This window comes from Colletotrichum godetiae (genome assembly GCF_030913485.1).
Source record: "Colletotrichum godetiae strain CBS 193.32 chromosome Unknown BDP55scaffold_44, whole genome shotgun sequence".
Lineage (NCBI taxonomy): Eukaryota > Fungi > Ascomycota > Sordariomycetes > Glomerellales > Glomerellaceae > Colletotrichum > Colletotrichum godetiae.
Window position 1 is genome coordinate 305,892 of NW_026851292.1, and position 19,208 is coordinate 325,099.

Consider the following 19,208-nt stretch of genomic DNA (forward strand, 5'->3'; position numbering starts at 1 on the left):
ATACATCGGACTTCCTGGTAGCCACTGGTCCATGATAGCCTGTCACTAAACTTGAACTTGGCACCCCGGATATGCGCCGGGTACATCACTGCAAACCGGCCCAAAATCCCCACGAGCCGATTCCACACAGATCCACAATGTGCCAGTCCGCTTACCTAGCAAGCTGTGCAAGTCTAGCGAAGGATTGTGTCAATGACGATAGGCTATCTAATGCGAATCGCTCATAGCCTAAGAAACGGGACTGGCCCATCCCTCTTCTCGGATGGACGTGCCGCCGCCGACCCGCCGCTGTTCGCCTCTTCCGAAACCGGCGCCGAAATCTTTTGGCCGATTTCTGGGTCTACGTGGGGTCCAAAATGTCTTCGGTCAAGATTTTTCGTAGGCCGAGGAGTATGGGTATTTCGCCAGCCGGAGAACCGCAAAGGGGCATTTCTTGCTCCTGTTCTCATTTTTCCCTCCGCCAAGGAATTCACAAGTCCATTTGACCGTCCGGAAGGTTCCATCACGGCATCCACTTCCCCGATTCCCGGCCTCCGAGTTGCGCCCCACGATGGTTGAACCTAAAACCGATGGCCCCGATCCCGGGACCGGCGCTGTGCCTGCTCCGAGTTCTCGGACCGGACAGGAGAATCTCGTGCTTCCACTGGGGGAGAACGCACCTGCGGAGCCCTACAGCATATTCACTCGCAAAGAGAAGTGGTTCATCGTCGCGATGGTCGCTGTCGCGGGTTTCTATAGGTAAATTACCTATCGTCATCCCCCTCATCGCACATCATACTCTAACATTGCGGCTTAGTCCGCTGCCGGCAAACATTTACTTACCTGCGATCCCTAAACTATCGGAAGCATTTGGCAAGTCCGTCGAGCTCCTCAACTTGACAGTCACAGCCTTCCTTGCGACCCAAGGTGTCTGTAAGTTATGCGCTCCATAGCACAGTTCACCCCCCACCCTCCATCTCATCTCCTATCCAGTGTCTCAGACGCCTCTCCCCTAATACGTGTGAATGAACAGCGCCGATGCTATGGGGACCTCTCTCCGACCGTTACGGAAGGCGACCAGTGTTTTTAGTCTGCCTGACCATCTTGATCGGAGCGTGTATAGGAATAGCCGTGATTCCTACGGACGCTTTCTGGCTCTTAATTGTCCTCCGCTGTCTACAGGCTGCAGGCTGCGCTAGCACAATTGCCCTCGGTCAGTCATCCTTTTCCTCGAACCATCGATACTTGATCCTGACCTGTTGGGGAATAGGAGCGGGTGTCATTGGCGATATTTCGACTCCTGAAGAGAGAGGAGGGTTCTTTGGCACGTTCAACCTCGGACCCATGGTACGTCTAGCTACCATTGCCTTGTCAACAATCCTCCCTCATATAGCTAACACTAGTAGCTCTCACCCTGCATCGCTCCCGCAATTGGTGGTGCTCTTTCCGATAAACTTGGATGGCGTTCAATCTTCTGGTTCCAAGTCATTATGGCTGTTTGCTGCCTTCTATTCATCCTGTTGTAAGTTCCGCTTGACAAGCCAGGCCAGCCCATCTTCTCCCTTGCTCAAAGTCGTATCCTAATGACTGCCCATCTCCATAGGTTCCTTCCAGAGACTCTTCGAAACCTCGTTGGCAACGGGAGTATCTCTCTTGGCGGGATTTACACCCCTCTGTTGCCCATCGTAGGTAGATCTCGAAGGAAGAACAAGACCCAGCGCAACAAGTCTGGTGTCCGGCGGTCAATCAACCCTTTCGTTATCCTCGTATATCCCGATGTCGCCATAACCCTAACCTTCACGGGCGTCGTTTATGCAGTCAACAACACTGTCGTGACGACGGTCGCCTCTTCCTTTGCCAAAGTCTACCCTTGGCTATCCGAAACCGCACTCGGGCTATGCTACTTACCTACAGGATTTGGCATGATCGTTGGCAGCACCCTTACCGGCAAGTTTCTCGATTGGGACTATGCTCGTATTAAGAAGACGGTCGAGGAATCTGACGGCGCTATTATGTTCCCTAAGGAGTATGCACGTCTGAGGACCATGCCGGCGTTGCTAGTGCTTTTCTCCGGAGCTGTGATAGCATGGGGCTTTTGTGTCGATCGAGGGGTTCATATCGCTGTCCCTCTCGTCCTTCAGATCGTCTGTAAGTTGACCACATAAGCTATATGTCTATTAGTTAAGTCGCGATTTCACAACTGATCACTTCTAGTGGGATATACGTCAATTGCTATTCTCAACACGACCATGACTCTCATGATCGACATCCTACAAACGAGAAGCTCGGCAGCGACAGCATGTGTGAGTTAATGGCTCGTTAAAACTATGCCAGAATTTCGAAATGTTAATACTAGCCGCAGACAAACCTCGTGCGATGCTTGCTGGCAGCCCTCTTGGTGGGTCTCATTGACAGGATGACCGCCGCCTTGCGCATCAGCTGGAGTTACGTTCTACTTGGCGGAGTTTGTGCTCTTCTTCTTCCCCTCATGTACATTGAGATGAAGGTTGGTCCCAAGTGGAGAATGAGGCGAGACATGAAGTCTGTGGACGACTGAGGAAAGGATATGAGTTTTGACATTTATGCCTCCATACCAGGAACGGCACCACACACGATCAAATAACCAACCATGTTATGCTACTGCCCAACCAGACTTCAAATGTGATATCGCGTCTTTCATAGACACCACATCAGCATACTTGGAGTCAAGATCGAACAGATTGGCATTTTGAATCTCCTCGCTGCGATCACCGCACGCTTCGCCAGCAACCTGCAACGCCAGCATCATATTAGTTTTCGATGACCACAGTCAAATGATGCGTCACTACTCACCATAGGTCGGAGACCATGCTGCATAGAATTCAAGGTCGTCGCTCTCGCACATCCGCTCGTGCTAACGCCACAAATAACCACAGTATCGACGTTCCTACACGTCAACTCTGTCGCCAGGGTCGTGCCAAAGAAGTTGCTCGCGTACTTTTTCTTCACCACGACATCACCATTTTTCGGAGTCAGGTCTTCATTCACCCAGCCCGCCAGCCTTGCGAGTGGAGGTCACTCCCGGCCTGCCACACGGCCAGGGTCTTGGCTTTGAGCCAAAACAGGCCCGCATCCGCCATTTTGGGATCCGTGTATTCGACGGCCGTCCCTATGATGGGTACACCGCCCTCTCCTGCTGCGGCTACTAGCTGTGCTGCACTCCCAGGGGCCGCAATGGCAGAGGGGTTGGCGGAGAGATCGAGGGGCGAGCCAGTGGTCCAGTAGGCCTTGCAGATATCGACAAGGAGCAGTGCGGGCCTTGAGCCCCAGCGCATGCGATTGCCGTAGCCGGAAGCGGCATAAGATGATGTCTCGGGGTGTTGGCGGTGAGTCGCTGTGATTACCATTGCTGAGACTGTTCTGTGGCGGGCAGAGCGCATGGATCAGTGGTAAGGGGGGCGAGAAGGTAAATTGATTGCCAAAAAGTTAGTGAAACTACTCCGAACTCACCCAGGATGTTTTCTGCGTAGTTTTCAGTTGATATGTTATGGCTCTCAATTGAGGTGGGCAGGCCTTGAGTCGCGTCAGGCTTCGTGCCGGTCCTGACGTGCCGGAAACGGGCAAAATAGCTCAGTGCTGCCTAGAGCGTAATGGAGACGAGGTCGCTAGATTCCAGTTAGGTGCACTATGGCCAACTGTAGAATCTCTCTCCATCTGGGATCTTGGCCTATATCCTGCATGCTTCTTGTCTGCTTGGTTGCCTCCTATCTTTTGACTAACTTCCAACAGAGTATTACATGTCATCTCAACAAGAGTGCCTTGGACTGTGCAATTGTTCCGATCGAACGCAAGAAGCTAACTCAATTTCTCCTTTCCCAAATGATTGCACTGATGATTTTGTTGGGTCAAGATAGATGAAACGATCAGTGTTTACGACAGGGGACATGGTCAAAATGACACTTGGATTCGACTTATGTCCACTGAAATTGCCCAAGGTCTAATGACACACATGATAGCTTGGGTGGTGCAAATGGAGGTGGTGGAAATGGCCTAGATATAGTGACGTGCTGCAGCATGGCGCAACTTAAGCATTGCTCAAAGCAAACGCTGGACGAGAGCCTGGAAACGTATGGAACCCCCAAGTCGAGCCCTGTATCCCCTGGAGCTTCTCTTGAGCAGAGTTAGGTCTTGTCCAATGCCAACTTTTTGGAATGATGTTTGCAGTGACATGATGCTATTTATTTGTTCACACGTGAAATCTTTTTGGGGCCCCATTTGAGCATACAGCACGGTTAGAAGACCCCGATGCGAAGACCGTAGCGGTCATGGCTGTACGAAAAAGCCTCAAGTTCGATGGATTTTCTTCTGATTATAATATGAAAATTGGTTTGCCCTTTGGCTTTAGTAGGTGGGAAGAAGCTGAATTACGGTGCAACCCCAAAGAGGCCTCTGACCCCAGCCATAGAAGCTCAAGAACGGGCCACCTCCATCTTCACACACCATGAATGCGCCATTGAAGTCCGGACCCATTTCCCCGGGATAGTACACGCCGTTGTCGTTCAGAGTCAGACCTGGTGTACTGTCCTCGCACTTGAGTTCCACAGGTCTTCCGCTCGGAACCATCGCAGGCCCGCGCCATGGCACCACCATGCCTGCAAAAGAGGGCGAGTCGTTGTCGAAGCAAACGCCAATGGTGTTGTTACTGGCATAGAATGTAGATCCTTGACTCGCGGGTACCAGGATCACGGTGGCCTGGCATTCGTCACCAGAGACGTAGCCGAGCTCGAAGCCCTGAACGATCGGGCCGTTGCCTGGTGTATCAGGGTAGAGCATGTTGGCCCATAGACGGAACCCGTTGGTGTCATCGTTGCTTTTAGCAGAGATGGTTGCTGCTGTTGCGGCAACAGCAAGAGTAGTTGTCTTGAAGATGGTTTGGATGATCATTGTATAAGTAATTGTCTTTAGTCAAATGTGAAAATACGAGTTCCTATATTGGCATAAGAGTAGCAGATTTACAAAGCTTTCGTGGGTGTTTGGTTTACAGAGTGATTTGACTTGCCATCCAAAACCTCGTCCCATTTATATTAATTTTCTTTCACCTTCAGTCTTACTTGAACCCTCGTTCTAAGGTGGTGTGATAATACAATGTCATCTCAGTCTTTTGTTTATAGGTACTCCGCAGATGGATGCCAGCTGTGTGTTACCAGGTTCTCGCCCACTAGTAGAATGACAACCTTACAACAGCCCATTCGACTAGAAATCTGCCTACAAAAGTTATCGCAAGAAAATCCCTCGGAAGAAAGTCTTGCAGACGGGCGCTGGCCAAGGCTTACTTACATCGCTGGGGCGCGATCTACCTCGTATCCTGAGAAACATATTACGTGCATACGCTGTAAGATCAGACGTGCCTAAGCGAAGTCAAACGGGAAAAATGATCACCATACGATTTAGAACTCAAATACGAGCAGCCGTAAGCCTTCTTGATGTCGGAGGAAGTGTTACGTACAGCTTCATGTCAGTACTGAAGAGTTGATTGTTTGGCGGTCTTTTTCATCGAGCGGCGGCTTGGGACAAAAGGACTAGTCTCAGCTTGGGGCACAAGTCTCCGAAAACTAAGATTAATGCAGATCGTCAATTCTCGCTCTACAATCACGCAGTCCTGTTTAACAATTTCGAGTTGCCTGTAGATCGGCCTCGCGTAAACGTGGTGGAATCATGACATACCACGTTAAGGCATTGAAAATTCTAAGTTTTGCTGATGTCTCATGCTTAGCGGTTTTACAAAGTTTGCATACTTATCCAAGCCCCTAGTAAATCCGGACTACCTATACGAGATTTCATGTGGTCCCAGATATTCCCTTGACGACAGAGTTGCACAGAATCTGCTGACTCTGTAGACTTGATCATTACCTCAAGTAACAAAGCACACTCCGCATGGCTGTGTTGAAATGGAACGGAATAACAAAAACTGAACTACAGACCGGGCGAGGCAAGCCTCACGCAGATCGTCTGTATATCTCAACATTATAAAAATACTCCCTCAACGGTCTAACACTAGACTGAATCCGAAAATCCAAAAACTTCCCAAGCCCAACGCAATCCTGTGGGATCTGCCAAGTAATCAAGTTGCAGTACACAGCTCTGGAACTCCAGGGCAAAGCTTGGCGATGGTGTACGAATGATAGCATTCACGTGGCCAGGATTGATGTATAAGGTAGTCTTGAAAGACTAGGCACCACTCCTTTGATTTCTGTCGTGGTATAGCAAAGACGAGAGTTCAACGCCGACGGAAGTTCTTATGAAGACTTGGCACCAAGCAAGGCCCGTGAACTGGGGCTTGATCTAAACGAATTGAGCCCATACTCAACAGGTATCTGCAAGGCTCAATCCTTGCTATGATATGTACTGCACAGAGAAAGCTCATCCTGAATGCTTTTGGCTCTGTTCAAATGGTTTCAAGAACTCACTATGATGATGGTGGAATGACACAGGGTTCACCACCTCAAGGCTAAGCAGCACTCGGGAATGTCATAACACGGTTATTACGATCAAGAGGGTAGTTTCTTATCAAGAGAGGGCAGTAAGAACCTACTCTGGTGCGCCTTGTGTTGCACACAGCAAGCGAGCAAATTGGAAATTGGCATCTCGGACTCAGCGGTGCGAGGAAAACCTCGCATCTAACTAATTACGGCAGGACGATAGCATGACATGGACCTCGAGCGCAGGCCAATAACTAGTATTCCAAAGTCCCGAACTCTCTCCTTAAAGTGAGCTTATTCTGACCCGGGACTCGATGCGAGATATTAATATGCCTCTTCAGACTTTGACCGAGGGCCAAGAAGCATTACTATAGCAAAGCGTACCCACATGCCAAGCAAAGCTGAGAACTGAAGTTCTTTCCCACTCGTTGGCTGTGGAGAGAATGTTCCCTATCAAAACCATGTTCAATATTATCCAAAGCGGCTAGGGGCGGCTACACAGTGGACTCGAGTATTTGCCAACCAAGAAAGGATGTGCTCGGCGTCTGGTGATTATCTCGAACAGTCATGCACAGCGGCAGCTAAGGCGCTGGCTGGCTGGTAGACGGGAGCCTCAGCGCGCCAACCGTCAAGATGAGCAGGCACCAGCCATGATGGTACATCTACATGCAGTATTTCTCCGTCCTGCTCTTTTGGGTGACAGGAGCAGAAGTTCTTTTGACGTCGCCTACTGTGACTAGCCTCCCAGGCTCAACCAAATTTGCCGTGGAGCAGCCTATCCGACAATCAAGTCCGAGAAGTCCGAGAAGTCCGAGAAATTTACCTTCATAAATCCAAGTCTATTCGTACTATACAAGAGATGAATTCGGGTTCCAGGCCAGGGGCCGGTTACGAGCCCTGGGTGCATGAGCTCAGCGCCGGGGACTGATGCCAATGGAAGGAACGGCGTAGAACAGCTTCGGCGCCTATTTTGAAAACGTCGATGTATTCCGTGATATCATCAGCTTCTCAAGCCGCTCAGAACCTCAAATATCTAAGGTAAACGTTTACGACCCAGAATAGGAGTCATAGGTCCAAAGTCAGCATGCCTTTAGGGTAAATTGAGCCCCAAAGGTTCATTGTAGGCAACTTGATAGAAAGAAAGCTAGCCAATCATCCCAACAACGGAACCACAAAGATATTTACTACGTGAACGGTGAAGCACCTGTAAGGATAGAGAGCAGCAGGACGCACCACTCGGAGCAAGATGGGTTAGATTTGCCAAACGGTGAGGCCTCGGCTCGGGGCGATGCGTATCCAGAAAAGTCACTTGAGAGATTCGCAGAGGGCAGGTACCTAGGGCGGCGTGGATGACGGAGTGGATTTCCATATCGACGCTACTGGTCTGACAGCTTTACATACCCGCTTACTCCATGTGCAAATTTCCCCGGATGTGGAGGCGCCTACGGTACAGGGATCGTCCCAGATGCTGGTCCGTCGCCAGACGACGATGCCGTTTGAGCTCGAGAAGAGGACAGAGTTCGACTGAGGGACGCTTATCCAGAGCAATATAAGGTCGGGAGACATTGGATGGCAAGACATGGCAGCATCTGAGCCCTGGTAATGAAGGTCAAATGGATTTCCTTCCAGAGCTTATCATGCGGGGTGGGTACAGACGTCCTAAACTCTTCGCCCTACGTATGATTAGGTTTTAGCGTATCGCTGAAATCGGTGGAAGGGCTGGCAGACGGCCTCCTTAACAAGAAAAAAGTCCCTTGATTCTTTCGGCTTGCGCCAGGTCCCCATATTGGGTCCCACAATATTTATCCAAGGTGTATGCTGTATTTGAAAAGAGTATGCATGCCGCTCCCTGAAGCGCCTCCGCCTGGCCAGATACCGTTGTACTCGTAGCTCATATCTCACAGGCCACAGCCACTCTCTGAACTCCCCCTTGAAATATATGCGTGCGTTTTTTGTTGCTCCCTTGGTCTCCAAAAAGGAGGTTCGTCGCTGGTTGAGCCTGCCTGGCATCTAGCCGCGTCCACCGTTATAGTCAGCGCCGCCAGCCTTGCGCAACCGCTTGACGATATCGTCCTCGTCCAGGTCGCCCTTATGGTCGGCGTTGACCGTTATGCTGTGGTGCGGCAGCACCCTCTTGACCTCGCTGCTCTCGATGCTAACGCGGGCCTTGCGCATGATCTTTGTGTTCTGACCGATCCAAATGACGAAGGCGAACTTGACGCGCTTGCTCTCGACGTCATTGGCGTACTCGACGCGGACGTAGGCGTACTGGACCTGTGAGTCGTCCAGCTCCGAGGCCAGCTCGGAAATGCCGCCGGTGCCCGTCTTCGTGAGGGTCATCTTGTTGCCGACGGCGCTGGCGTAGGATATGAGGAGCCAGCTCGTCTCGTCCTTGTCGGAGCGGACGGCATCGTAGGCCGTGGCGATTTCGGGGGCGTCGAGGCCGGACATTTTAGGGAGCTGACGGAGGGTCGGGATCTAAAAGGCTGAGAAGGCGGCGGCGGCGGCGGCGGCGGAGGAACGAGGAGGAGGAGGAGGAGGAGGAGCAAGGGGTCCCGTTTGTGGAGACTCGGATCCGGGTATGAGCGGGAGAAGTTGGAGACAAAGAGAAAGTTAGATTGGACAAGAGGGAATAGAGGTTCTTCGGTTCTCGAATCCTGCAGGCGGGTTTGGCCGGAGAGGCAGAGGGAGGGGTGGTGGTTGATTGTGTTACTTGGATGAGAGTGGCCCAAGGAGAAGTGGCAGCGGATTGGCGGTGACGGTACTGGACGTTTGGCAAAAAGACGAAACGGCGTCCAGAAAGGCCAAGGTTGCATTATCCTCCCCTCGTCTGGTTCCAGGTCCCGCCCGCCTTTCCTTCAACCCCACCATCCGAGAGCGAATCAAGCTGGAGGGGGAGGGGCAGATTCGCTACGTGCCTATCTCCAGTCATTAGTCTTCAAGCACAGACCATGGCCGGCCTCGCCCGAAGTGCCTCCGGGCCACTATCGAGATGCTGAGTCATCCATAGGCCTTCACCGAGCCTCGCCCACCGAGCTGTGTAATCCATTTCGATGTATCTCGGTGTGAATTGTGCCCTGTCGATTTGCATTTCTCATCATGCCACCCCGACACACTGGCTAAAAGCTTAGCGCCTGTTGAAACACTCATACAAAAGCCTTGCCCAAAAACATCTCATCCATCAGATGGAGCAGCAGCATGTTACGCAGGTATTCAGACGATGCCTCAGTGCACTACTTCTATGTCGAGACCAAAGTCAACAGCGTTGCAGTCGGTGACTAAGCAGCTATTTCTTTTCTTAGACCTCGCACACCGACCGTCGTGGACCCCTAACATCCCGATATCCCTGACCCCTGCGCCGTGTCGACCTTGCGGTAGATCGTGCGACGAAACAGCCCCTCGTGCAAAACGTCCATCACTGACCTTGACAGGTCCCGATGAGCACGCTGCACCATAATGTCACAAAACTGGAGGGTTGCTTGACGTCGCACGCATGATAGACCTCGACACCCCTTAAGCGCCGAATCCAAGCGCGAATAAGCGTCCGGCCCCCCGGAGGGACATTGGCGCGTCTCAAGAAGTTCAACGTCCGCCCGCTCGGTCCTCGAAGCACACCGCGCCCCCGTGGGGGAACCCGGTCCAAAGTCAAAGGTTCTGCGACACAAGAGCCGACCGCATGACATCAAATACCACACCAGATAACCCCTTCTCCGACCACATGCGAGCAGGAGCTGTAACCAGGGGCCCTCTCAACTTGTTTGGTGTTTCTTGGCTCCATAATTGTCGGATCGACCGGCGGGATATATCAAACGTCGACGTCGCCTTTCGAGCTCTTCCAAGCTTATTTCCAGAAACAGACGCCACGACTATTGCCAAAACCTTTACCTAGCTTATCCTCTCTGTCTTTCAATCGCCCAAAATGTCCAATGAGTTGGCTAGTCAGGCGGGCTGGGAAGCCAACCCGCTATCCTTCCTGTATCGTCAGGCCGTCATTACACCAGCCGAGATCCCGGAAGAATTCGACCTATCTGATTGCACTCTCATCATGACGGGTGCTAGCAGTGGTCTCGGTCTCGAAGCTAGCCGCCAATTCCTCGAGCGCTCACTTGGTCGCCTTATCATGGGAGTCCGAAACACATCAAAGGGGGAAGCGCTCGCCGAAGGCCTACGGCGGGAATTCCCCATGGCGCAGATCCAAGTATGGCACCTCGAAATGGAGTCATACGAGAGCGTCAGGAACTTTGTCGCACGGTGCAAGAAAGAGTTGACGCGGATCGACATCGTCATCCTCAACGCTGCGGTGGTGGCGCAGAATTTTATGCTGTCGCGGGAGGGCCACGAGCTGATGCTCCAGGTCAACTTCCTCTCCACAACATTACTAGCCCTTCTTCTACTCCCAGTCATGAAACAGAAGAAGCCAGCGGGAGATCAGGCGAGGCTCGTTATCGTCAGCTCGGACTTCACATATTGGCACACGCCAGAGGAGGACATGGTGACAGGTTCCATGTTCAAGCCGGCTGACAAGGAATACCTGTGGGAATCGGGAAAGAATTACCAGCAGTCCAAATTTCTGGGCCAGCTTTTTGTAGCCAAGTTGGCGACCTACGTCAACCCAAACCAGATCATTGTCAATCTTGCCAACTCGGGCCTCACCAGCGGCACCAATATCGTTAAGCCAGCAAGCGAGTCTTTCTTCATGGGCCTCATGAAGAAGACCATTGGTCGAAGCGTGGAAGTCGGCGCTAGAAGCTATCTTGATGCGGCGATAGTGAAGGGCAGGGAGAGTCATGGGAGCTTTACCTCGGACGGACTTATCAAGCCGTGAGTCAAACCATACGACTCTGTCGAGTCGAGGATGGAGCAATCATGGAACTAACATAAATTCAGATGGCCGGCTGTGATGTACACATCTGAGGGAAATGGTCTCAAGGAGAGGATATGGGCAGAGACGAAGAAGGAGCCTGGGTTTGCAGAGGCCTTTGCAGAGGTTGAAAAGGGTCTATGAATATGCAAAGTTGCGAAGTGCGTAAATTTACTTACGCACCGAGGAAAAAGACGTGTACGAATGACTGCAGAGGCTAGGTAATTTTCGGTGAAATTCATAAAGAGGGTACGATATTGAGGGCGGCGCATGTGGGCATGGCGTTATCGAGCGGACATAGCTTAGCCCAAGGGGCAGAAACAGGATGAATCAAATCAACACTCAACCCAGCCAATATGCGACGACCGCGATATGTCTTTGTACTTATCTACCTCGATTGAGAGGCGGCAGGAGATGTGCATAAAATAATACAAGCCATCCATCCAACAACCACTTTGGTTTGACGGAATACGCACAGCTTCCCCGCATGTTTGCGAAGGTCCATGAGGAGAGATGGCCGGGTGAAAGACATAAGCAGCGTCTAAAGTGTTCGTGACCTAGGTAAGGTAATGGAGGATGGCATCGCATAACAGGCCCCGCAAAGATTGCAAGCTTGAGTATGATATTAGCTGTATTGAACCAATTGGTGGTCTTACATAATGCCATAAGCAGTTCAGATCCTTAGGAGATGTGAAGTTCTTTGCCGCATATAACCTTAAATTGGAGACATAATTTTGAATGAAGGGGACCTTTCTGCTTAAACATTCAGAAACTCTCCAGGCAACTGAGCAGCCATTTGTCTTGGATGCCTGCTTGTGGGTACGATACTTTATAGGCCTGCATCATTCAACATCTCTAAAGCAGACAAATCCGATAAGTATTAGCTGTTTACCCAGTGCACCTTGTGGTATCTCAGTCACCTTCTTTTGGGGTTTGTACGGTACCTCGACGCTCGGGTGCCCACACAAATTCAAGACTACCGGTGATAGTATTTCGTTGAAAAAATAAATAAGCCATAGAGCTACTTTACGAACATCATTACTCTTCATCATTCAACATTGCTCTATCGACTTCCACCGTCTTATTCATTGACAATACACAATACTTCACCGCACCTTCCCCGGTACAGACTAACTATTCAGAATGGCTTCCGCAGTTACTCTCCGAGAGCTTGCCAAGCAGGTCTCTGATTCCATTTCAGCTGAATCACTGGACGCTAGCACGTTTGCCATTGGCGGCAAGATCCCCATTGCGCAGCCCCAAGGCGTATCTAGCCCTGCATCTCAGGTCGAAATGGATCAGAAGACGGAGAAGAACAAGTTCTCATCTGCTACGGTCGTTCTTTGGTGGGGACAATCCAGCGGAGCATCCTGACCCCAATCGAGTCTCTTTCCCAGTCAGTTCATATGACGACGCCAAGGCGTTCGATCACCTCCTCAAAGTCTCTGAAAAGGCTACATTCGGCTTCCAAGGACGACACAAATTCGACGACACATACCGCAAGGCCCAAAAGCTCGGTGCCGGTGACTTCTGTACCACCTTCTTCTGCCCACATGAAACGGGCATCATCGCCGCTGTCAGCCAAGTTCTACTCCCCAGCTACGACTTTGGCAATGATAAACGGTCCATTCGTGCAGAGCTGTATAACATGAACGTAAGTTGGTCGATACATCATCGCTCATTATCTCGATCTCTCTGACATGATCCCTCGCAGATCTACTCCGGGCCGTCAGGCAAGTTCAAGGCGCACGTCGATACTCCTCGTTCGTCCTACCAAATCGGTTCTCTGGCTGTCTGTCTTCCAATGATGCACCAGGGCGGCGAGCTGGCTGTGAGACATCTCGAAAATACCCATACTTTCGACTGGGCCACCAATTCCGACGAATCCCTTATCCAGTGGGCAGCCTTCTACAGCGACTGCGAACACGAAGTGTTTGAGGTAAAGTCTGGTCACAGAATCACCCTCACGTACAACCTGTATGCTACGGCAGGAAACGGAGACCTCGGAGGCCAATCCTATGCTTTCAGCCCTACTTCACTGCCCCTCTACAACAAGATTCTAGCCATGCTCACGTCCGACAAGTTCAAGTCCAAGGACAGACTTTTGGGACTCTACAGCACGCATGCCTATCCTAACACCGAGCAGGAACATGTCCTTCCGTTTTGCCTCAAGGGTCTCGACATGGTGCTCTACAACACCTTCAAAAGCCTGGGCCTGGAAGTCCATTTATGTGCTATCCTCGAAAACCCGATCGGCTATGAAAGGCGAGGGCTTGAAGATGGGAAATTCTCTGATGAGGATACAGATGCTAATTCCATGGAGAAGAAGAAGGAATTGGCAGAGGAACTGGACCCGGGTGGTGACTCTAGCAGCGGAGATTACAACCCCTCCCGAGTTGTAGGAGTCCTCAACAAAGTATACGCCGCCGATTCCATGGTTCGGTATGTCAGTGAGGTGCAAGGCATCATCAAATGGGCCGTTGAAACCCAGAAAATCAAGTTCGACGCCAGCAAAATCGTCTGGCTGAACCAGAGCAACGCTGGGAAGAAAGTTCAGGCTTCGTATATTGCAATATGTTTCACCGTATACCTTCAAATTTGGGTTGACCTAACATACAGCTGCAGTACGGCAACGAGCCATCCCCCGGGAAGATATATTCGTATTTTGCGATAGTTGTCGAAATCCCCGCCAACAAGGTGAGCACAAGCGATGATGAATGGGTGTACTCAGTAGTAGGTTCAGGCGCGGAAAGGAGATGGCGTCGCGGATAAGGAACGTCGACCGATGCAACGATGATGACAAGCGGCTGGAGAGCACATGGTAATTATCCACGTCAACTTGGAGGCGACCTCCCTTCAAGGTGCCCACAGACAACATGGTGGCTGTGTCTTCATCGCTGAACAAGGAGTGTATCTGATGCGAGACGCTTTTCGATCGTGCACCCTTCACTACTTCTCTAGTCAGGCCGGATAGAACCAAGTCAATGGGACCTAGTATACGTAGAATTTATGGTGAAGTAGATAGTTAATGACCCACATAGCAAGATGCAAGCTTTTCCATATCATAGACCAGTGGAAGGCAACCTGCGTTTCGCGTTCTTTGTTCCTAAAAGCAGAACCGTCACTAAACGAGAATCACTGGATGAGCACTAATATAACATAAATTCTCCAAGTATAATGTCCAGTATCTTCGGGACTAATGACGACTTAGTGCACCGTTTTCTGTACAATGTCAAGGAGGATGCCGTCAATTGACTCTTCGTCTTTCTTGAACTCGTAAGTCTTGCCCCCGGTGTTGTCGAAATCTACCAATTGCAACTCGTTCTTCCGCAACTTGTAGAAGCGCGAGTAGCGGCCGACTGTGACAATGGCATACACGGTCTCGGTCTTTCTGAAGGTTACAAAGTTCGACGTTCTCGCCACCTTCATGTAGTCGGTGACTTGTGTCACAGCCTCTTGCCAAACCGCGCCCGATCCTTCGTCGCTGACGCGCTTGTCCTCTATGACAACAATTTTCTTGGGCTGGCCGTTCCTCACGGCCGTAATTACAAAATCTGTTGTCTTAACGACACCCGGGTAAGGTCGCTGTTGAGGTTCGATTCCATAGTCCTTGCGGATGTCGAAGTATAGGGGGAGAATATTGCTCCAGAGAATGTCGACGTCGACCTCTAGGGAATTGGGCTTCAAGTTATTGTAGTAGCGCTTGATGACTGGAAGGTGCATATACTATGCTGGATGTGAGACAGGAATCTTGGGTCTTAGCACCGATAGATTGGTAGTGAAGCTTACGCCAAGAATCTTAGATAGATCGAAAACAGATACTTAAGAATGATAGCGAAAATGAATTTTTCTTGCTCTTTCTGAGCTGCAGAACGAAAACCCAGTTTTTTATGTACAAATTTCCGATCATAGTTGAGCCCGATATGAGATGTAATAGCATGGTTGTCCCTATTTAGGACGAACGCTGTTGGCGCCGAGCTGAGGCCCAGCGTAACGCTTGACAAGGAGCTTCACCGTTGATAGCGAAAAGAATCCCCTGCAGACCTTCAGCACTGTATCATAGCAGGGCATCAATAACGTAACACGACAATGTGATATTGACCGACCAGCTAAGAGACGCTTTCCCAGTGACCAAAGATGCAACCTAGAACTCTAAACTCTAGTTATCCGTCGAGATTGGTGGACGATGGGTGTAGTCTATTTATGTCAGGCGCCTCGAACCAACACGCTCAGGCCGCTTAGCATTGCGAACTTTGGCGATCTCCTCAATTATCCTTGAATAGGTAATGCACATGTAAATAAACAAGAGAGACTAGTTCAATATCGTTAATGTTGGAAAATTTGGGCAAGCGCGCGGCAAATGGTCGTCGTCACAACCCCAAAAGGGCACGAATGTAAACGCACTGTCTTCACTGGCACCAGGCCGGCTTGGGTTTTCTTATCGGGCATAAGGCCCCCAACGGCGATCACAAATTAGAATGGGGCTTTTTTGCAGTGGCTGACGAAATAACTCGCCTATCATCATGTAAGCCGGCCGTTTCTACCTAGTACATCATGATTCATCTACGGCCAGATTTTTGAGGGTTGTTGAGAAAAGACTCGTTTAAGTGAGGCATTTTACCGGAGAACATACTGAAAGAGAGTCTGTCAGGTTCCCCACAGGCTAATATGGAGTATTGAAGCAGTTCCCAAGGTATGAACCCATTCGCAATTTGGTAAGATAGCCAAGGTAGGTACGTACTCGATCGAATTGACGGACTAACCTTGTCCCAAGAAATTAGAACCTCTCTCTACCTTATCTTTGTGTCCGTACCTTACTTACCTTATCACGGGCTTGAGACGATCCCCATTGACCCCACAACCAACTTCTCCCACGTCTTCTCCTCCACATCGACCATGAGTCCCCGTATATGCTCGTGCGCTCTCTGTGGGTGGGTCGTTGTCGATGCACCAGGCAGCGTTTCTTGGTTGAATCAGTTCCGCGGAGGTTAGTGCTCCGTTGTCTCGAGTATGAAGCATCCTGATTTTGTCCAAAGTCACTTCCAGTCCAACCGGTGTTATTCTTACCGGTGTTGGCTTATACAATGATCCGGGAAGGGGCGCATTCATCGCCCCAGTCGACAGCAACGGTCGATGGGATGACCCAACCTATGACAATCCAGATGAAGACCAATTTGGGGCTGTGGGCTTTCCTCCAGTCAACGGAAGATACGGCTTTATTTTCCATGACGCATGCTGGGACCTCTTGGAGAAGGCCTTCCATCAAAGCCTAGTCCCCTTATCGAGATTATTCGACGTCTGCGAATCACTCCCATTTCCGCTACTGTCAGTAAGCATCAGCTGGGGCCACAACTATGGAGGGGCTAGTATCGTCGATAATGAACACCACTTTCCGTTCGAGGACAGATTTTCCGACCGAGACTACATGGACCCCGATCCCGTTCTCATCGCCAACCCATGCGACGCTGAGGAGGCTCACCACCTGCTCATCGAGGACCCTGAACAGCCGCCAAATCTAGAAGGGCCTAGTTTCAATGCAACATCGCCGGAACGAGACAGCTTCCAGGCGCTGCCAGAAGAGCTACGGTCGGCAATCGCCATTTGCCTGCCGACCTTGGATGTATTGAACCTACGACTAGCCTCACGTTCGTTCTGGACGACTTTCAGCAATCAACAGTTCTGGGCCTCGAGATTCAAATACAATTCAGACCGCTCATGGCTTTTTGAATCCCAGGACGGGGCTCAGCCTCGGGACTGGAGATGGCTGTACCATCGAACGAATAATGTGCGCATAGGTCCTAGCCTCCAGAACAGGGTTCGCATTTGGAATCTGGCCCAGAAAATTGTGGCGGCTCTAGATTTCCAATGGATCGACAGTGGTTCAGAACCTTCCCAGAAGCAAGACGCGGCACAGTGTTTAAAAGTGTCTGGCGATTTGTGGGAGAAACCGAGTGGACCTCACCACTCCCGCTTGGAAAAGGGTTGTCTTCTCCGTCAAACGTACCACCTGACGATCCCTGACAAGTTATCGCGGCTTTCTATCTGGTCTGTTCCTATAGGAGACATACAGTACATCGCTGGACTAAAGTTTACCACAACACCGGGCGATGCATTTCAAATAGGCTACCAAACTACATTCGAGCAGTCCGTGGAAATCACAGACATATACGGCTTCAAATTAGCTGTGGGAGAAAGGGGGGTTCAAGCTTTGCAGTGCGTCAATCAGAATTCCGAGACCTCCCACTGGATCGGCAATCCGGAGATGTCTCTCAAGACGCTGCGCTTCAACGCAGGCGAGCGCATCAACAGTCTTGATATTGGGTTTGATGTAAGTACAGTAACCCTTGCAAGTTCTGTCACATACCTGTATGCTTACTTCGCAGGGTTGCAAAATTGTAAGCTTGGCTATCTCTCCACAGTCTCCATCTCTCGTAAGACTAGAACAGGATGAGAAGAGATTGAGAAATTTGGGGATGTGGTACCCTGAGATCCCGGGACCAAACCTCTGCTTGAACGAAGCTTCTTTCCCTCCTAGAGAACATTATCTAGACGGATTTAAACCGCTATTCTGGACCTCCTTCGGTGGCCCAGGCGGTATCCATCTTCGAAGACTTATCAATCTTAAAGTCATCCTCGGCGCCGCTGGCATACGCCGTATCGACTTCACGTACGATACCCCGGCACTAGACCGAGCGTTTGGTTGCCAAATGCCTGGAGAGTGGACAAAGGAAATAGAGTTCACGATTGACGGGCCAGGAGGCGAGTTCATCAATGCGATCGAGATTCTTCAGGAGGATGTTGACCCTGACGATGCCTATACATGGATGGTCGAAGAAGGGTTCATAGCTGCATTCAAGGTTAGTCGCCCACGTTCACTTGCCCGTCGCCCAATGTCTTCCGGGAGACTTACGATAAACAAATTACGTGGAGGTGTCCACGAACCGAGCTAGATCCTGCTTCTTCTCCTTTCACACCGACCCGCCGAGCAGTGCTTCTTATCTAGTCACTGCAGCTCCTGGAGAGGTCATCACCGGGTTTTACGGAAGTCAAGTAAGTGGTTCCGCATACTTACGTTACAAACCATCTCGCAGCGTACCATTCACCAACTAACGAGCCTTGGTAGCGTTCTCATGAGGGTAGTAGTATTTCGGCTCTAGGTGTCATCTCGGAAGCTATTGAAGGAAGTTAGGGTTTGAGTATATCACAGGACAAGGTAGAATCTATCAATTGGACGCGAGGCCGAGGATGACTAGAATTACGTTATCGTCTAAGTGTTGAAGTCATGACATTTAATTCGCTACTTCAGCCTCTTTTCCTCTAGGGAAAGTCTGATTAACCTCCCTACTAGCTCTTCTGCTTCTAATAGCTTGCTAGGAAGAGCAAGGATGAGTTATAGAAATCGTCAATCTCGAGAAGGAGTTATTAGCCCACGTATCAAATGCGATGGGCGACGCAATCTTGGGTACACGTCAAAATACGAAAAAGGTAGTGTCCATAAGGTACCTAACCCATCCCCTCCGCCCCTTACAGATGGTAAGCTAACAGGGTTAAGGTGCACTCAACGTTAAATCAAACGCTGCCCGTTTGCTTGTTTTTTACCCGAGCGCACGTTCAAGCAGCGACATGGAATGTGCTGCTGGTACGGACACATGGGATGGTGAAATTGGTCCGTCGCCCCTGTTTATGTAAACCAAACGGGCCCCCTTAGCCTGTGTGCCTGTTCACTTTAAGTAGCTAGCCGCGTCGCGAAAAGACGCGTCTCTGCCCGTGGTCCGGGTTGGTCAGAAAGTCTGCGCTTGAGACAAGGTGCCGCTGCAGTTTCTCATCTATCAAATCTCCCACCGTTCTACCAACGTTTCTCAGCTTGCCCGATGGAATAATCCTGTCTTTGTATAAGTTCTTGCCCTTGA

General features: G+C 50.6%; 9 protein-coding genes across 9 annotated transcripts; 4 read left to right on the forward strand and 5 right to left on the reverse strand.

The window, feature by feature from the left end:
• Positions 1-273: 273 nt before the first annotated feature.
• On the forward strand, positions 274-2,738 carry BDP55DRAFT_287223 (major facilitator superfamily domain-containing protein). Its single transcript, XM_060566525.1, has 8 exons — positions 274-738; positions 797-912; positions 1,013-1,192; positions 1,250-1,326; positions 1,386-1,501; positions 1,583-2,127; positions 2,194-2,282; positions 2,342-2,738. Exons 1-8 carry the CDS (start codon positions 551-553, stop codon positions 2,534-2,536), a joined length of 1,506 nt encoding a protein of 501 aa, XP_060425763.1. The 5' UTR covers positions 274-550; the 3' UTR covers positions 2,537-2,738.
• A 264-nt stretch (positions 2,739-3,002) lies between these two features.
• Positions 3,003-3,365, reverse strand: BDP55DRAFT_635617 (uncharacterized protein; the record flags this gene model as incomplete). Its single annotated transcript, XM_060572795.1, has 1 exon — positions 3,003-3,365. The coding sequence occupies one exon, from the start codon at positions 3,363-3,365 to the stop codon at positions 3,003-3,005; it is 363 nt and encodes a 120-aa protein (XP_060425764.1).
• An 889-nt stretch (positions 3,366-4,254) lies between these two features.
• Positions 4,255-4,988, reverse strand: BDP55DRAFT_675346 (uncharacterized protein). The gene has a single exon (XM_060575739.1). It carries the CDS (start codon positions 4,900-4,902, stop codon positions 4,360-4,362), a length of 543 nt encoding a protein of 180 aa, XP_060425765.1. The 5' UTR covers positions 4,903-4,988; the 3' UTR covers positions 4,255-4,359.
• A 2,592-nt stretch (positions 4,989-7,580) lies between these two features.
• On the reverse strand, positions 7,581-8,378 carry BDP55DRAFT_675348 (uncharacterized protein). The gene has a single exon (XM_060575740.1). The coding sequence runs from the start codon at positions 8,016-8,018 to the stop codon at positions 7,773-7,775; it is 246 nt and encodes an 81-aa protein (XP_060425766.1). The 5' UTR covers positions 8,019-8,378; the 3' UTR covers positions 7,581-7,772.
• A 69-nt stretch (positions 8,379-8,447) lies between these two features.
• BDP55DRAFT_696662 (cofilin/tropomyosin-type actin-binding protein) lies at positions 8,448-8,888 on the reverse strand (the record flags this gene model as incomplete). The annotated part of the gene is made up of 1 exon (XM_060577594.1): positions 8,448-8,888. One exon carries the CDS (start codon positions 8,886-8,888, stop codon positions 8,448-8,450), a length of 441 nt encoding a protein of 146 aa, XP_060425767.1.
• A 1,350-nt stretch (positions 8,889-10,238) lies between these two features.
• BDP55DRAFT_287275 (retinol dehydrogenase 12) lies at positions 10,239-11,735 on the forward strand. The gene is made up of 2 exons (XM_060566526.1): positions 10,239-11,258; positions 11,325-11,735. The coding sequence occupies exons 1-2, from the start codon at positions 10,357-10,359 to the stop codon at positions 11,440-11,442; spliced, it is 1,020 nt and encodes a 339-aa protein (XP_060425768.1). The 5' UTR covers positions 10,239-10,356; the 3' UTR covers positions 11,443-11,735.
• A 706-nt stretch (positions 11,736-12,441) lies between these two features.
• On the forward strand, positions 12,442-14,043 carry BDP55DRAFT_752394 (uncharacterized protein; the record flags this gene model as incomplete). Its single annotated transcript, XM_060580663.1, has 3 exons — positions 12,442-12,644; positions 12,700-12,952; positions 13,013-14,043. The coding sequence occupies 3 exons, from the start codon at positions 12,442-12,444 to the stop codon at positions 13,970-13,972; spliced, it is 1,416 nt and encodes a 471-aa protein (XP_060425769.1). The 3' UTR covers positions 13,973-14,043.
• A 375-nt stretch (positions 14,044-14,418) lies between these two features.
• Positions 14,419-15,112, reverse strand: BDP55DRAFT_675357 (uncharacterized protein). Its single transcript, XM_060575741.1, has one exon. It carries the CDS (start codon positions 15,019-15,021, stop codon positions 14,506-14,508), a length of 516 nt encoding a protein of 171 aa, XP_060425770.1. The 5' UTR covers positions 15,022-15,112; the 3' UTR covers positions 14,419-14,505.
• A 1,034-nt stretch (positions 15,113-16,146) lies between these two features.
• BDP55DRAFT_675361 (uncharacterized protein) lies at positions 16,147-18,640 on the forward strand. Its single transcript, XM_060575742.1, has 4 exons — positions 16,147-16,285; positions 16,335-17,626; positions 17,682-18,348; positions 18,422-18,640. Exons 1-3 carry the CDS (start codon positions 16,195-16,197, stop codon positions 18,246-18,248), a joined length of 1,950 nt encoding a protein of 649 aa, XP_060425771.1. The 5' UTR covers positions 16,147-16,194; the 3' UTR covers positions 18,249-18,348; positions 18,422-18,640.
• The last annotated feature ends 568 nt before the right edge of the window (positions 18,641-19,208 follow it).

What these genes read in the sequence shown, in the direction of transcription:
- BDP55DRAFT_675346 (XM_060575739.1), bottom strand. Translation starts at nt 4,902, where the DNA reads ATGATCATCCAAACCATCTTCAAGACAACTACTCTTGCTGTTGCCGCA.
- BDP55DRAFT_675348 (XM_060575740.1), bottom strand. Translation starts at nt 8,018, where the DNA reads ATGTCTTGCCATCCAATGTCTCCCGACCTTATATTGCTCTGGATAAGC.
- BDP55DRAFT_287223 (XM_060566525.1), top strand. Translation starts at nt 551, where the DNA reads ATGGTTGAACCTAAAACCGATGGCCCCGATCCCGGGACCGGCGCTGTG. An exon ending in CGCTAGCACAATTGCCCTCG is followed by an intron (nt 1,193 to 1,249) that starts GTCAGTCATCCT and finishes GTTGGGGAATAG; the next exon opens with GAGCGGGTGTCATTGGCGAT. An exon ending in TCTCGTCCTTCAGATCGTCT is followed by an intron (nt 2,128 to 2,193) that starts GTAAGTTGACCA and finishes GATCACTTCTAG; the next exon opens with TGGGATATACGTCAATTGCT.
- BDP55DRAFT_675361 (XM_060575742.1), top strand. Translation starts at nt 16,195, where the DNA reads ATGAGTCCCCGTATATGCTCGTGCGCTCTCTGTGGGTGGGTCGTTGTC. An exon ending in GTTGAATCAGTTCCGCGGAG is followed by an intron (nt 16,286 to 16,334) that starts GTTAGTGCTCCG and finishes TTTTGTCCAAAG; the next exon opens with TCACTTCCAGTCCAACCGGT. An exon ending in GTCTTGATATTGGGTTTGAT is followed by an intron (nt 17,627 to 17,681) that starts GTAAGTACAGTA and finishes CTTACTTCGCAG; the next exon opens with GGTTGCAAAATTGTAAGCTT.
- BDP55DRAFT_287275 (XM_060566526.1), top strand. Translation starts at nt 10,357, where the DNA reads ATGTCCAATGAGTTGGCTAGTCAGGCGGGCTGGGAAGCCAACCCGCTA. An exon ending in TCGGACGGACTTATCAAGCC is followed by an intron (nt 11,259 to 11,324) that starts GTGAGTCAAACC and finishes ACATAAATTCAG; the next exon opens with ATGGCCGGCTGTGATGTACA.
- BDP55DRAFT_675357 (XM_060575741.1), bottom strand. Translation starts at nt 15,021, where the DNA reads ATGCACCTTCCAGTCATCAAGCGCTACTACAATAACTTGAAGCCCAAT.